The following is a 14237-nucleotide window of genomic DNA, read 5'->3' on the forward strand; positions in this document are numbered from 1 at the left end:
AGTAATGCTTCTTGAATTCTCATTTCTTTCTACGTGGGCCAGAATATCCAAAAGACTTTGAAAATTAATTTAAAAAGAATAAAGCGAAAAAATCATACGTACGAACAAAAATCACAACACTTTTAGCATTTTCTTCGTTACCATGTGCGTTTGTTTTGGTTTTTAAGTCCGCCATTAGACAGTGACTTCAGTGCCCCCTATAGTTCGTTGGAGTTGCGAATAAATATTACGACAACGTTTCTGATAATCTTAGCCATTAATTTCAGGAATTTTGTAAAATATTATTTTAAAGAGATATTTGGCTTTGCGGGATCATAAATTTACTCATGACAATTTTGTGATAAAAATTTCATGAGGGGAGAGGATATTTTTTCTCTCCTGTGTCCCCGCCAACCTAGAAAATGGGGACATTTGGTCGCTTTTTTGGAGACTCAAGATGGACATTTTTTAAAACTCCAGGTATTCCCGCACTCCCATAGCTTTTAGTTTCTCTTCTGATTTTTGATGCCATCATTTTAAACAGATGGCAACAATTTCTATTCTATTATTTGTTGCCTCGCCTGTCTTCTGAAGATGAAGCTAAATAATGTTAACCATTGTTTGAGGAATAAGGTTATTTAGTAATTTTCTGCCAAATACGTTTTGTGTACATTTATTGCCGCAATAATGTTATGCTGCTTGCGTGAATTATTTGAAACTTATTATTTGACTAAAGTCGCATTTTATAGTGGATCGGAAACAAAAACTACACATAAATATACTTTTGTGAGTTTTTACGTTTCACTAATTGATACTAATTGTTTTATGTGTACACCATGCTATTCAACGTTCAACTTCATAATTATGTTTTCTGTATAGCTGAAGTGCTCATTTCGTTGTAGTCCTAAAGTCTTTCTTTCCCATTTATTATATATTTAGTAGTATAACGATATGTTGAACACATTTCAGTGTAATATCAAGGTTATGTTAGCACTATGATGAAAATTTAGCTCTTTTAACGTTTAAAAAATTAAATTGTTCTTATTTGTGCCCAATTTTTATGAGAAACAGTTGAACGTTACGTATGATTTGTTATCAACGATTAAAAATGTAGAAATTTATTTAAAAATTTCCTGCGACAAGAAATTTATTTAAACCGTGAGTTGTTCCTCTGTTGCATGTTTATTTTGCTAACCAAATGGTGCTCTTATCATGGAACTGCTAGTGCAGGTCATCTATTGTAGAAACATTCGTTCTATGTTTTGTTTCTCGCCGCGTAATTAAAATCATACCCAACCTTTAATTACATTTATAGTTTTAATTTTAGAATCGTCTCTTCCTATTCATCCCTTTATTTTTTAATATTTCTTTGATTTATGATTACTATCTTTAAAAGTAATTTTTAAGTAATAAACACTTTCTCCTTTACTTGAAAAAGAATGAGGAATATAATTAATATATATAGGAAGTGTTATACTTCTGGCCAAAACATTCTTGGATTGTTTGTTGGTGTTGGTCTGACATATTTGCTTTTGGAGGTCGCAAAATGGGGAAAACCCTTCTTATTATTAAAAATCAGTGGACACAATTAAGAGTCGGGTACTTTTCAAAAATATCTTCATAACTTGGCGGGGGGTTCAGGATTTTTTTTTACTGTGTAAGGACTAGGGAATGTTCTAGCAACAAACTGTAGTTGCTCCATTTTCTGTCATTTTTAAAGAAATTTTAGGGATGGATGTTGCAAATCATGTTATTCTAATTGACCTGAAAGTTTCAGGGGGGGGGGGAGAAATTTTTTAAAAAGTGGAGCTTTTTTGCAAATGTTGAATTTAGATCTGAGGGTAAGTTTTCTGTCTTTTGAGGGATTATGGTCTTTTTAAAAAGTGTTAAGATAATATTAGTAATGTTGAGTAAATGATTCAGCTGGAAAAAAATCAGATTTTCTTTTTTTTTTTAATTTACTATTTGATCAGATTATATTGAAGAGGAAATTATTACACTCATTACCTAATGCTTAAAAATAAATTATTGCTGAATAAACTGGGGAAATTTGTTATAATTTTATTTATGAAGCTATCAGTATAGTTCATCAGTGTATTTATTTATATTTTCTATTTTGGAACACTTTTTGTAGAAAATAAGTGTTAGAAATGAGATGAAAGGGAGGTCCAACTGAATCAAGCACTGCAACTAGAGGTCTATTTTACTAATTCCCAATTAAAAGTATTAAAAGAGACCTGTAGCTGAAGCAAAATTAAGCAAACACCTAACAAAAATGTCATGAATCTTCCAAGCTTCCAACAAATGACCACTAATTTGTGCAAACCTATAGGCAGCAAACACTTTTAAATCACACAAAATGTGATTGAGTTTTCTCCTAAAGTAGGCAAAACAATGGAAAACCCGTAACGATTGAATCACTACTGTTCATTGACCAGTAAGAAGACTAATAACTTTTTATTTTTTCTACAAGAATTTGCCCTAATACAAGAACAATCCCCATTAAGTTCATTTGCCTGACATTGCCTATCAAGATTACAGCAGTTATGTCTTAAAATGATAACTGTTTTTTCTTTAAAATATCAAAACAGCTGTCTTAATGAAATGCTCTGAAATCCCAATTGCAGGTTCAAGACCAACAGGTATTAATTATAGGTAGAACATTTTGCTTCATTTGTTTGCAAGTTATAGGCTAATAAGGAATTTAAATTGTATCATTTATTATGGAAGTGTTGTTACTTCAGTGTCTGTTGTGAAGTTTTTTGCCATATTTCTACCATTTTCTTTACTAAGAAGACTTCTTAGTAAATCATGTTTAATGAAGTTAAGTTCTTAATCAAATGTTTTGCATGAATTTTCTGTAGTTAGCGCATATTGATATGGTGCTTAAAAAATTATGTCTATTAGTATTAGGGAGTTCTAAAAAAATGAAAGTTCATTTTTCAAGTCGCACACCCTCTTATATTTTTCCTTTTGGGTCAAAACAACTGTAAAAATGTTTCATATCATTTGAACAACGGCAACCCATGCCGACTTGCACCTAAAAGTGTAAACCAGCCCTCTGCTAAATGGAATCAAAATAAAATTTTGGGGAATTTCGAAATTTCATGTTGATAAAAAGTTGCCCATATTGTCTCACATGTACCCCAAAAACATTTATCCATATTAAAAATTTTGGCATCAAGCGGGAGGTCTAAAATTTCTAATTTACTTCAAACGATTGAATTTTTCGATTTATTTCTTGAATTACTTATACATTTAAAAAGAATACAAGTTCAAAAATTATTAGCGAACACATTTTAAAATCACCATTTACAAATCAATAATAAAAAAATATGTAATGAATATTTAACTTAAAATTGAAAAAAAATCCATATTTTGAGTACCATGTTGGAGACTTAAATATTACGATAGAGCAAAAATTTCTATTTAGCACTAATTTTCGACTTTACTGTTTTTATTTTTCAGCTTGATAACTTCTTAAAATTTACCTTGCATTTAAAAAAATATATAGTAGAAAAAAATACTTTTTCGATAAATTTTAGACTTCCTGCTGGACATTTAAGTATTTTTTGATTTGAGTAATATTTTTGCGGTACATGTGGGGCTATATGGGCAACATTTTATCAACGTAAAATTTCGAACTTCGTAAAAATATTTTTTTACAATTCAACCTAGTACATATTGCTGGTTTACACTTTCAGGCGCAAGTTTTATGTTTTTATCTCCCCATCTTTGAAAATGCGTTCGTTATTTCAAATTTTAGCTGATTATGTCATTGTAACCAATAATACTCATCGTGTAGATTTGTTTAATTGAAATTCTAAAAATAGTTACTTTAATGAATTCTTTTATTTGTCATTTTTACACTTTTGATACCTTCATGTTGAAAATTGTAATCTCTCTGCTTTCGATATGAGAATCACATTTTTCTTATTTTGGTCTTTATTACACTTTTTTAACTGGCAAATAAGCAAAATTTCTTTTGATTTTTTATTAAAATCATTCACTGAAAATGTTCTAGTGAAATTTTGTGTTTATTATGAGTCAAATTTCTTTTTTTTTTAATTGATTGCAAAATTAGTGTCATGATTATGCTTTTGTATGGAATGTAAAACATTTATTTATTTATTTTTTGTCAAATTAGCTCCAAGGAATTTGTCAAGTTTAATTTTGTCATATAAAGTGAAATGATGTACAGTACTCAACACCTACATTCTTACTATTATATTTCAGAGTGTTGATGTAATTATGTAAAGTGTTTTTTAATATAGCAAATATTTTTCAGTTCAACAAAACTACATGCAATATGCCAGACAGCCTGGTTAGTGATAACCAGGTTGCCTGGCACATTGCATGACGTTTTGCCTTAACCCTGGCTTAGAAGTGGTAATTTACTACTAAATGTTTCAGTTTGTTATTGAAGAAGGCAGTTTTTATTGTTCATTATAATTCAAAGTTATTTCTTATTGAGGATAGGTTACTAAAAATGTTCCAATGATTCATTATGTAAAGCATTATTAAACCTGTTGTTATTGTTCCTTTTTTTTTTAAATTTTTTCTTTATATTATGTTGTCATGTATCTATTCTTTATTTATACATTTCCACCCAGAAGTTTTGCTTCCAAATCCGCATTTTTTTAATAGTACAAAATTTCGGTATTGAGGTTAAAATTAATTAAATTTAAATAATTTCTTTGTGTTTACTCTTTTTATTATTTTATTTGTTCTTATGTTGTATGTTAATCTTTTGATCTGATTCAGTGAATTTTGTTGCATTCTTGTCACCAAATCTATGAAAAATAATACTTGTTGATTCATAAAACATTAGGTGTTAGGTAGAATTTAAAGGATAATTACATTTCTTAGATTATGTTAATGTAACTAATAATTAATAGTAAGTAGATAAGATAAATATGTAACTTTTTTTTCAGTTAATTTATCAATTTCTATGTTTTGTGCAGTTGTAAAATTTTGTTTTTCGTGTGGTTTATCATTTGATTTATTTTATTCTTTCATAGATATGGACCTAGAAGAAGACTGCTTAATGTTTTATGTTTTAGAGTCTGAAAATCCACTTGCATATGAGAAAAGACGCTATTGCTGTAAATTTTGTTCATATTCAACACGATACAAGCATCATATGCGATATCATGGAGCTAAACATACTGGAGTTAAACCTTTTCAATGTACTGTATGCCTAAAAAGATTTACTGTGAAGAGTAATTTGCAGAGACATATTGTGTGCCATCATTAGTATAGAGCAGAACTTTTCATGCTAATTAATTTCTAATTCATGTTAGTGATTTTTGGGAAACATCTTTCTTACTGTCTATGCCATAACTAAATAATTTTTCTTAAGTGATATGAACGTTGTATATTCTAAAATACTTTCTGATATTTTTGCTTTGTACTGATGATAGATTTGTATTTATTTTGAGTTTACAGCATGAAATGTTTAAGATTGTACTGATGAAATGCTGTAAATATAAGCCCGTAATTCGTCAGATGACAAATGTGCATGCAATGCTAAAATAGTACAAAGGAGGCAGTAGAGGTTTTAAATTCCACCTGAAATCATATTAGTTATTTGATTTTGTTGTAGTTCAGAACTTAACGCCTACATTACAGTATTGCTTGGGAGATATAGTGTGTCAGTAAATATGCTGAACTAAAAAAATAATTTTAGATATGCCATACTGACCTCAACCATAAATCTGTATTGTTTTTTGTGTATCTATGTATGTCAAAATAGTATAACTCACACATTTATCACTTTTATGAAATATTTCATTAATTACTATAGTAGTATCAACTTAAAGGAATTGGAAAAGAATTTTTAAGAAATATTTACCTACACGTTCCTCCCGAAATAAAAACTTTTGACAATGTTCAAAACACATAACTTTAAATTCAAATTACATTTAGCTTTAATACTGGATGGATTTTTATTTTTTTTTAATTTTAAATTAGAATAATGAAAAGTAATTTTTATTTATTAACAATATTGTGTTCATCTCTGAATTCTATATGCTAGCTATATAAGATCGGAAATTTTTGTTGAAGTTTTAATAAAGTTCCATACAGCAGACACCCAATGTGCTAAGTCTTTATTAGGATGCCCTTTTCATTCAAGTGATACTTCTGAATTCTATTTTTCCATCTTATATGTTGCATCAGTATAAAAGCCATCATCATTAGAATTGAACTTCTTAATGTGTAAAAGCAGTGGCTGATCTCTCAGGAAATATGATAATGATTTAACGTGTTTAAATACTCAGAGAGGGTAATATTTTCAATTTTACTCTACTAAATCTAAATGCTATTTCTATTAAACATTTTTGTACTGCTTGCAATGCATTTCTCTCTTTAGCCTTTGCTATATAAAGTAATTTTTGTAGTGTTTTGTAGATGATAACATTAAATTGTAAGTAACAAATGATTTTGATGATTGTTAACTTACAAACAAAACCTTGCAAGCAAACTTAAATAAAAATTGCCTGAGCCAATATTTCCAAACTTTTTCAATTTGCGGCACCCTTTGAACAATTAATATTAATACTGTTGACAATTCCGGACACTCTTGCCTCTCCTTCTAGCATCCCAAGGTGCAGCAGAACACACTTAGGGAACCCCTGGACAAAACCATTTAGATAAATATAATGAGCCATTCCACCGTCACGCACGTCATGATCAGACGCTTAAATTTCACCAACATTGTGTCATATCTCTTAATATTTTAATTAAACAGGGCTAAGCGCATTTTTAATCTTAGCATTTGATACAAAGATACTCCTGATACAGTTACATTTTTAATTAGATAATTTTGTTATTTAAAATTTAATTTATTTGCATGCATCACATTTGAGACACCCAGTCACCCTCTTGTAACTTGATGTATAAACTAGTTAATGTTTTTGCTGTATTAATATATTATTGACAAAATAAATTGTAGATTGGGAAAGCAAATATTTGGATCTAAAGGAAACATGCTTCATTTGTTGAGAAATAATAGTTTAAACCAATGAAAAAAATTATGTATTGTGCCATTCCACGGAAAAGTAGTTACTTTGTCCCACTTGTGACGATGCATACATTTCATTAAAAAGAAATGACAATCTTCTGCTAAAGAATCACACATACATTTGTAATTTGTTATGCAAAAAAATTTTGTTTATTACCCTTTTAAATTACTTTTAATGAAATATATGAGGCGTCACATGCAGGACGAAATTACCGTTTTCTATAGAATGGCCCTAATGTGTTTAAAAACATTCTAGTGTTTCCCCCAGTTCAAAAAAAGGGGGGGGGGGAGCAGGTTGCTTTCAGGTAATGGGCACTTTTTCAAAATAATTTTGTAGTGAAATCTATATTTTTATTATATTCAATCTTCTCACATCTTTCTGTTGCATAAGAAAAATGATTAAGTCTAGTTTCAAGGCCTAACTTTCATGAATTTTTACCCTTTCAAGGTATTTGCTTTTGCAATTTAAGGTGCAAGGAGAGCACACTGAGAGATACAAAGTAGAGGACAAAAGGGCACTACTAAGGTTCCCTCGCAAGGGGCCTTAGTAGGGCCTCCTGAAAATGCCTGGAGGATACATTATTTGTTTAGATTTAAAAACATGCATGTTGTTGTAAACATGAAATAAATGTACTTTCATAAGTAGGAACATGTTCATTATGTATTAGGAGCATAACTGCTCAAAATTGTATTCATAAATTATTTTAGCACTTTACTAAACACATAAGCATCATAATTGTTTATGTGTTTAGTAAAATCTTGTACCATTCTCATCAGCCAGCTGTGCTGCCATTGAATTTTAAAATTTTATCTATTAATAAATGAAAATACCTTTGAATACTTGTTGCACATTTTTTAGCTGAATCTTTTGTTTCGGAAAGGACATGAGTCGCATTTTTTTCTGTATTTAAATGAAGAGAAATTAATTGGAGTGGGTAAGAAATGACTTATTACAACTCAATTTCCGTTAAGTACAGAAAGTGCATGAGTTACCGACACATGTTGTATCTTTTGTCTTCAATTTCATTAGTGAGGCTTTGTCCTTTCTAAAATAATTAGTCAAAGAAATAATGGCAAACATTCACAACAGAAAATTAGTTTTTTAGACCAGTTAATTTTAGAAATAAACAGGAACCATTTTCTTCTTTCAATAAGTTCACAATTATATCCTTTTAATTTTGTATTCTCTCTCTCTCTCTCTCTTTTTTCTGTTAATTGCTGATAACACATTTTATTTATTATCTTGTTACACTTTCTTATATTGCTTTAAAGTGAGGACTTTGCAAGCCTTATTTGCTCTTAGAAAAATATTGACTGTTTCAGAAACATTTGGTCTAGTATGATATTTTATTGTAATAACTTGTTGTTTCTTTAATGATGAATAACATATGAATGATTAATAATCAAAAGTAAATTTTTCATTTAGTTTAATTTTTGTTTCTTTTTAGCTGGTGAACTAGAAGAAGAATGTTCCACATTTTACGTGATATCAAGATCAAGTCGAGTGTTCCCTAAGAGTAGATATCGATATTTCTATTGCAAATTATGTCCTTATTCATGCAATCGAAGGTTACACATTCAAAATCATCAAGTTAAGCATACAAGAGAAAGACGTTATCAATGTGCAACATGTTTGAAACTTTTTAGTGTAAAAAGTAGCCTAAGGAGACATCATCAAACTAGCCAATGTGGGAAGCATTGAAACTATATTTTACTTTACTTTTTCGAAGTAAAAGCTTTCGCACTTTTAATCTTTCTGATATGTAATTTAGGAAATTGGTGCTTAATTCAATTAATGAGTCATTACTTTGGCATTTGTAGAATACCAATATTTTATCATTTATTTTTTTATGAACATAATTTGTTTAAAATTCTGTTACAATTTATTACTCAAAACTGGATGTTTATTTGTATGACGATTGAAATTTTGCATTAAATTGTTAGAAACATCCTAATGAATCTCTTTTGTAAAAATGTTCCCTGTTTTTGCAAGTGAATTGAAATTGTGAAATGTATGTCCTAAGTACTTAAGGTTTTTTTTTTCCTTCAAACATTTAATGTTTTCAGGCACATACAGGGTTGCAGTCGATTTGGCTAGTGCATTTTTTTCTGAGTAAAAAACTGTCTTGCATTCAACGTAACATCATTCTTGTGTATCTGGAACTTACTACTGGTTGTAATTATGTATGTAAGCATTTAAAATGGGAGGTTGTTTTGGCACTCAGCAAAGCAGACCTTCTTCTGGTATTGAATCACTGGATGGCACTAGTTTACACCAAACTATTACAATTGGTAAAAATCAACCTTTAAAACATGAAAAGCCTAAATGGAAAAGTGACGTGCCTTTGAATGAAAGTCAGTTGCACAGAAAGCGGGATGAGTTTTGGGACACAGCTCCTGCTTTTGAAGGAAGAAAAGAAATTTGGGATGCGTTAAAAGCTGCAGCTTATGCTGCAGAAACCAATGATTATGCTCTTGCACAGGCAATTATTGATGGCGCCAATATATCATTACCTACTGGTACATTAATGGACTGCTATGATGAGTTAGGAAATAGGTACCAATTGCCTGTTTACTGTTTAAGTGTTCCAGCAAATTTGGTTGAAGATAGCAATGAATCAGAATCTCCAGCTGCTGAAAGTGAGCCTTGGAGTGAAGGAGGTGAAGAAATTGCTGTTAAATTTAGACTTTCAACTAGTGGTAAAGACACCAAACTAGTTATTCGAACTGGGGAATCTGTATTAATGAGCAAAAAAAGACTACAATTAGTGGAAGGAGTTGATCCATCAAGACAGCGTTGGTATTTTGGGGGGCGTCTTTTGCATGATAAAATGAAAATTGAGGAAGCAAAACTACAAAATGGATTTGTTGTCCAAGTTGTTGTAGCACAACTAAGTACGCCTGTTGGTGACCATTGAATTTAATACTGTTTTAATTTGCAAAATGTATACATTTTGATGCAGATGGCTTCGGTATTTGCATTCTTTGATGTGATTAAATCATTTTAAACAAGTTTCTTGAAGTGTGGATTTCAATATACAAGAGTGATCCTCTGCTTGTTGCCAATCTTATGAAAAATTTACTTTGTAATTTTGTTCTGGCATTTTTTGCTGTAAATACGTTTAAAATATTTATTTTCTCGTCATATTTTTATACAACTATATCTGTGAAAAAAATATTTTCTTCTTGTTAGTAATTATATTTTAAATTTGAAAAAGTTTTAGGTTATAAAATTTAATTGTCTGGAAATATGAAACTTTTTGAGAATGTATTTCATTTCAAGTTTGAATTTTTGCATTTAATGATCATTAAGGAATTCAAATTCTTGAAATTAATGTTAATTGATGTCATGTTTAAAAGGTTTTTCTATCACAAAATATATTAACTGATGAAACATAATTTAAAAGAAATTATAAACACAAAATTTGAAAAAAAAAAAAAAGATTTTAGTGATAAAGTCATTAACTTATGTTTTTGAATTATTGATTTAATTATAGGTAACAAGATGTAATTAAAAATGCTCTAGGATTGAAAAAGCACAAGAGCAAAGAAACAAATGTTTGAATAACATTAGGTGGGTTTCTGTCCATGACATTTTCCGAACTTCCCTACGTTACAAGTTCCAGCTTTAGTTGTTTTAAGAAAGTTAATATAGGTATGTATTTCTAATTTTTGTTGCAAGATAAAGCAGAATCAGCACATGAAGATAATGAAATGTAATTGATTTCTAGATGTTGATTCGAGTATTAAAGTGATATGAAGTTTGCTGTGCAATTGTTAATTGTGCATATGCCAAAAGGTTTTTATGAATCAAGCTTTTTGTTATTTTATTGAATCTCAATTGGTGTCTTTATCCTAGAGCATTTTTATACTATCTTTTATAAAAAAATTTATGATGTGATGTTATTGCTGGATTTATGTACTTATTACATGTATGAGTTTACAATGATATGTGAGGTGTTTGAAGTTATTTTTAAAAAATGTATTTCGACATTTTTTATAACAAGCTTGAGTTTAAAAAATATCTTTATTTGTGAATTTTTAAGCTTAAAAATTTTAGTTTTATGTACATTTTTATCATTTGACATTGTAGGTTTTCAAATAAAACTTATTTTTAAAAATAACTTGTGAGTTTTTCAGAGGTGTTGTGTTTTACTTTTTAGACTGATTTAAATGACAGAAGAAAAAAATACAAATAGCATTCACTTAAATTTTAATATTTATCCTTTTTATAAAGCTGAATTTTGTTTTTTAGCAGTAATATCTGTCAAATTGCATGAAAAAGTTCAAAATAGCTTGAAATATTTTAGTTATTTAACAAACAAGCTTTTATTTGCAAAGTTTGAGAAACTATCATTTTGCTATACTTGCCTATTTTGATTATATAGCTAGAGAAACATTTTATTCAAACCTAAGATGCATTTTTTTTTTTTTCATTTTAAAGTTCTTTCTAAATGTGATATGAAGCTGAAAACATTTGCACAACTGTTTGAAAATACTTTTGTGCATGTTGAAAAAATTAATTTAATTTTTTAAAAATTTGTTTTTGCATGTGAGCAGGGCCCGATTTAGAAATTTTAGGACTGTAAGCCAGGTGCACCTGTAGCAGTACTTTCGACAAAAGCTGTAGAGTTGAAACCGCACATCCTTTTTTTCTAATTGCGTTTGCTACAGGCTATGGCACACATTGCGAAAAATAGCTGTTTTAATGTTAAAAGCCCTCCTGCTATACACTTTATAAGTCGCTATTGATGTTTAAACACTGTAACCAATAAATAAAGCCTTATTTTACTTCCAATTTCTATATAGTCTCATTTTTGGGAACCCCTGGAGCTAGTGGCTCCCTAAGGTGGGCTTCATGGGCCTATAGGTAAATTGGGAACTGTATGTGAGATTTCTTTTCACTTTTCTAAGTCAAATATATATATATATATATAAATAAATTTAATCTCAAATTTTATTTTATTTGTGAAAGCTCATAATTTTTCTTACAATTTTTCAGGAAGAATTACAAACAGATTTTTTGCTAAGTTTGTTTCTAGTTGAACCAGTAGTTCTTTTTCTGGTCTTTTCTTTGGTAATTCCTCATGAATATCAATAGAATTTTTCAGCATGCTAAGTACAGTCAATTCCTTCTAACCTGCATTGCTTAGGATGACCAAACATTTCACAAAATATAGGAAATGCTTTAACATATTTCAATGTTTTTATGAAAATTGACAACTTGAGAAAATCTGAGCACTTTCAATGGACAAAAACATAAAATTAAAAAAAAGAAAAAAAAAACTCTTTAGAGTAATTAATCATTCAAAATTATTAAATTGTTGCCAGCCTTACAAATTCAATGCTGCACATCAACTTTTATTTATGCATAAATTTCTCTAAAATTTCAAATTATTCTTTTCAGTATTTTGGTTGCAAATTAAGTTCAACCAGAAAACATTTTTCCATTTATTATGAAGTTTTTGCATCTAGAAAAATTTGATATTTCAATTTGATTTACCTACTATTTAATTGAATATGCAAAAAAGGCATAACATATAATGTTTGAAATATAAGTTAAAGATTCAATTTTTAAAATAGTGAAAGTTGTAAAAATGCATTTTTAGTTAGAGATGACTTAATGCTAAAAAAATCCTTTGGCAAATTTATTTATCTAGGAGATCTGATTAAATGATGGAGTAGGAGTTTGTCCGCCTCTTCCCAAAGTGGTTGAAAAATATGCTAGGAAAAATTGTAAAATACGTTTGTGGTTTTGATAAGGTAAAATTAATTTTGACCATGATATTACATATCAGAGATTCTACCACACCAAAATTACTAGCATAGCTGTAAATAGTCGAAAGTTATCTAAATCTTGCAATGAGCATGTATTTCTCTACTAAGATTTAAAAAAAAAACGATATGGGGGCAGTAGATGACTCTCATGAAGATACATTTATGTAATTTGAAATATTCTTAGCATAACAAAATGGGTTACTTTTGCTAATTGTTTGTTAATTTTATGTTGTTGTCAATGTTTACAATTCAATTACCCTAGTACTCCTGACTATCTGCTTAACCAACTAAAAGGAATTGCAAAGAAAAATTTGCATTTCTGTCTTCAAATGTTGTTAATTTGCATTTAAGAAAGATTTTGTTTGTCAAAAAAATAATTACTAGTTTTGAAAATTTTCATCTTAGTTAGAAATAGAATAAGTCAGAAGTGATCCCACCTTTTAATTTTTAAACTTAATTTGATATTCAAACTTAACCTGCTGAATAGAAGTCTTTTAGCCTATTCATGAGCCAATGAAGTTTGAATTTTGATGCCTTCTGGCTTTAGATTAAAAAAAAAAAAAAATTCTTCAAATAGGATTGAATTCTACCCCTTAGGAAGTCCTGCTGTTAATAGTTTTGAAAGAAGCTGGTATTTGTGCTCAACATGTTATTGTTTACTGTGGCTAATAACTTTTACTAGAGAAGACTGTTTATTTATCCAAAATAAAATGTGTTAGTACTTCAGCGTGAATTATTAAATGTTAATTTGGGGTGGCAATTTATTAAATTTTATATGTTGAGGTAAACATGTAAATTACGTCGGTGACAGTTCATTGGTAGAACTTAAAATAATACCTATTGATACTCATGAAAGAGCAGAAAGAATATCTTTGAAGATAAACATTTATATACTGAAAAGGTAATTTCAGAGAGCAAGTAAAGGAGACATAAATGTAAAGTTTTCTCAAATAAAAAACTAAATTTAATTTTTTTCTTTTCTTTTTTTTTTTTTTTTTTGCCTAAGTGAATGAAAATGTTGAATATCTAGTTAGTATAGGAGTTAGTTCTTGCATGTAAAATGGAAAAGTAAGATATGGTTGAAAGAAAATATTTCTTTGTTAAATCACACAAATTTGCAGAGAACTGCATACACGTTTTTTAGGGATGAAAAGACATCCAAAAAAGTCAACACTCTTCTATGTTAAAAAGGGCTTCCTTGCAACCTTGGAACATGTACATAGTTCTCTGCAAATTTTTCATTTATCGTTGTAATATCTTCTTTTACTCTTCTTTTTTCTTTCTACCCATAGGTATTTCTTCATTTTTTAGGATATGGGTGTTCAAAAAATATTTTTATGCTTCAAAATAAACTTTTTTTTTTGCTCTATGTTTTAATAATTTGTAAGACAAGTGACTTCCTTAGCACCTGCTTTAAATTTTGATTCAAAATAGGTTTCATTAAAGTATTAAATGT

At 29.1% G+C, this 14237-nt stretch overlaps 1 protein-coding gene across 2 annotated transcripts; it reads left to right on the forward strand.

Annotated features, from left to right (window-relative positions):
- The first annotated feature begins 563 nt into the window (after positions 1 to 563).
- Positions 564 to 11110, forward strand: LOC129217385 (ubiquitin domain-containing protein 2-like). Of its 2 annotated transcripts, XM_054851681.1 has the most exons (3): positions 564 to 765; positions 5001 to 5277; positions 8452 to 11110. In XM_054851681.1, exon 3 carries the CDS (start codon positions 9205 to 9207, stop codon positions 9919 to 9921), a length of 717 nt encoding a protein of 238 aa, XP_054707656.1. In that variant the 5' UTR covers positions 564 to 765; positions 5001 to 5277; positions 8452 to 9204; the 3' UTR covers positions 9922 to 11110. The 2 variants fall into 2 exon arrangements, with proteins under 2 accessions (XP_054707656.1, XP_054707655.1); XM_054851680.1 differs by lacking the exon at positions 5001 to 5277.
- Positions 11111 to 14237: the final 3127 nt, after the last annotated feature.

Source organism: Uloborus diversus, chromosome 2, assembly GCF_026930045.1.
Source record: "Uloborus diversus isolate 005 chromosome 2, Udiv.v.3.1, whole genome shotgun sequence".
Lineage (NCBI taxonomy): Eukaryota > Metazoa > Arthropoda > Arachnida > Araneae > Uloboridae > Uloborus > Uloborus diversus.

Coding starts and splice junctions, on each gene's coding strand:
- LOC129217385 (XM_054851681.1), top strand. CDS start 9,205: ATGGGAGGTTGTTTTGGCACTCAGCAAAGCAGACCTTCTTCTGGTATT.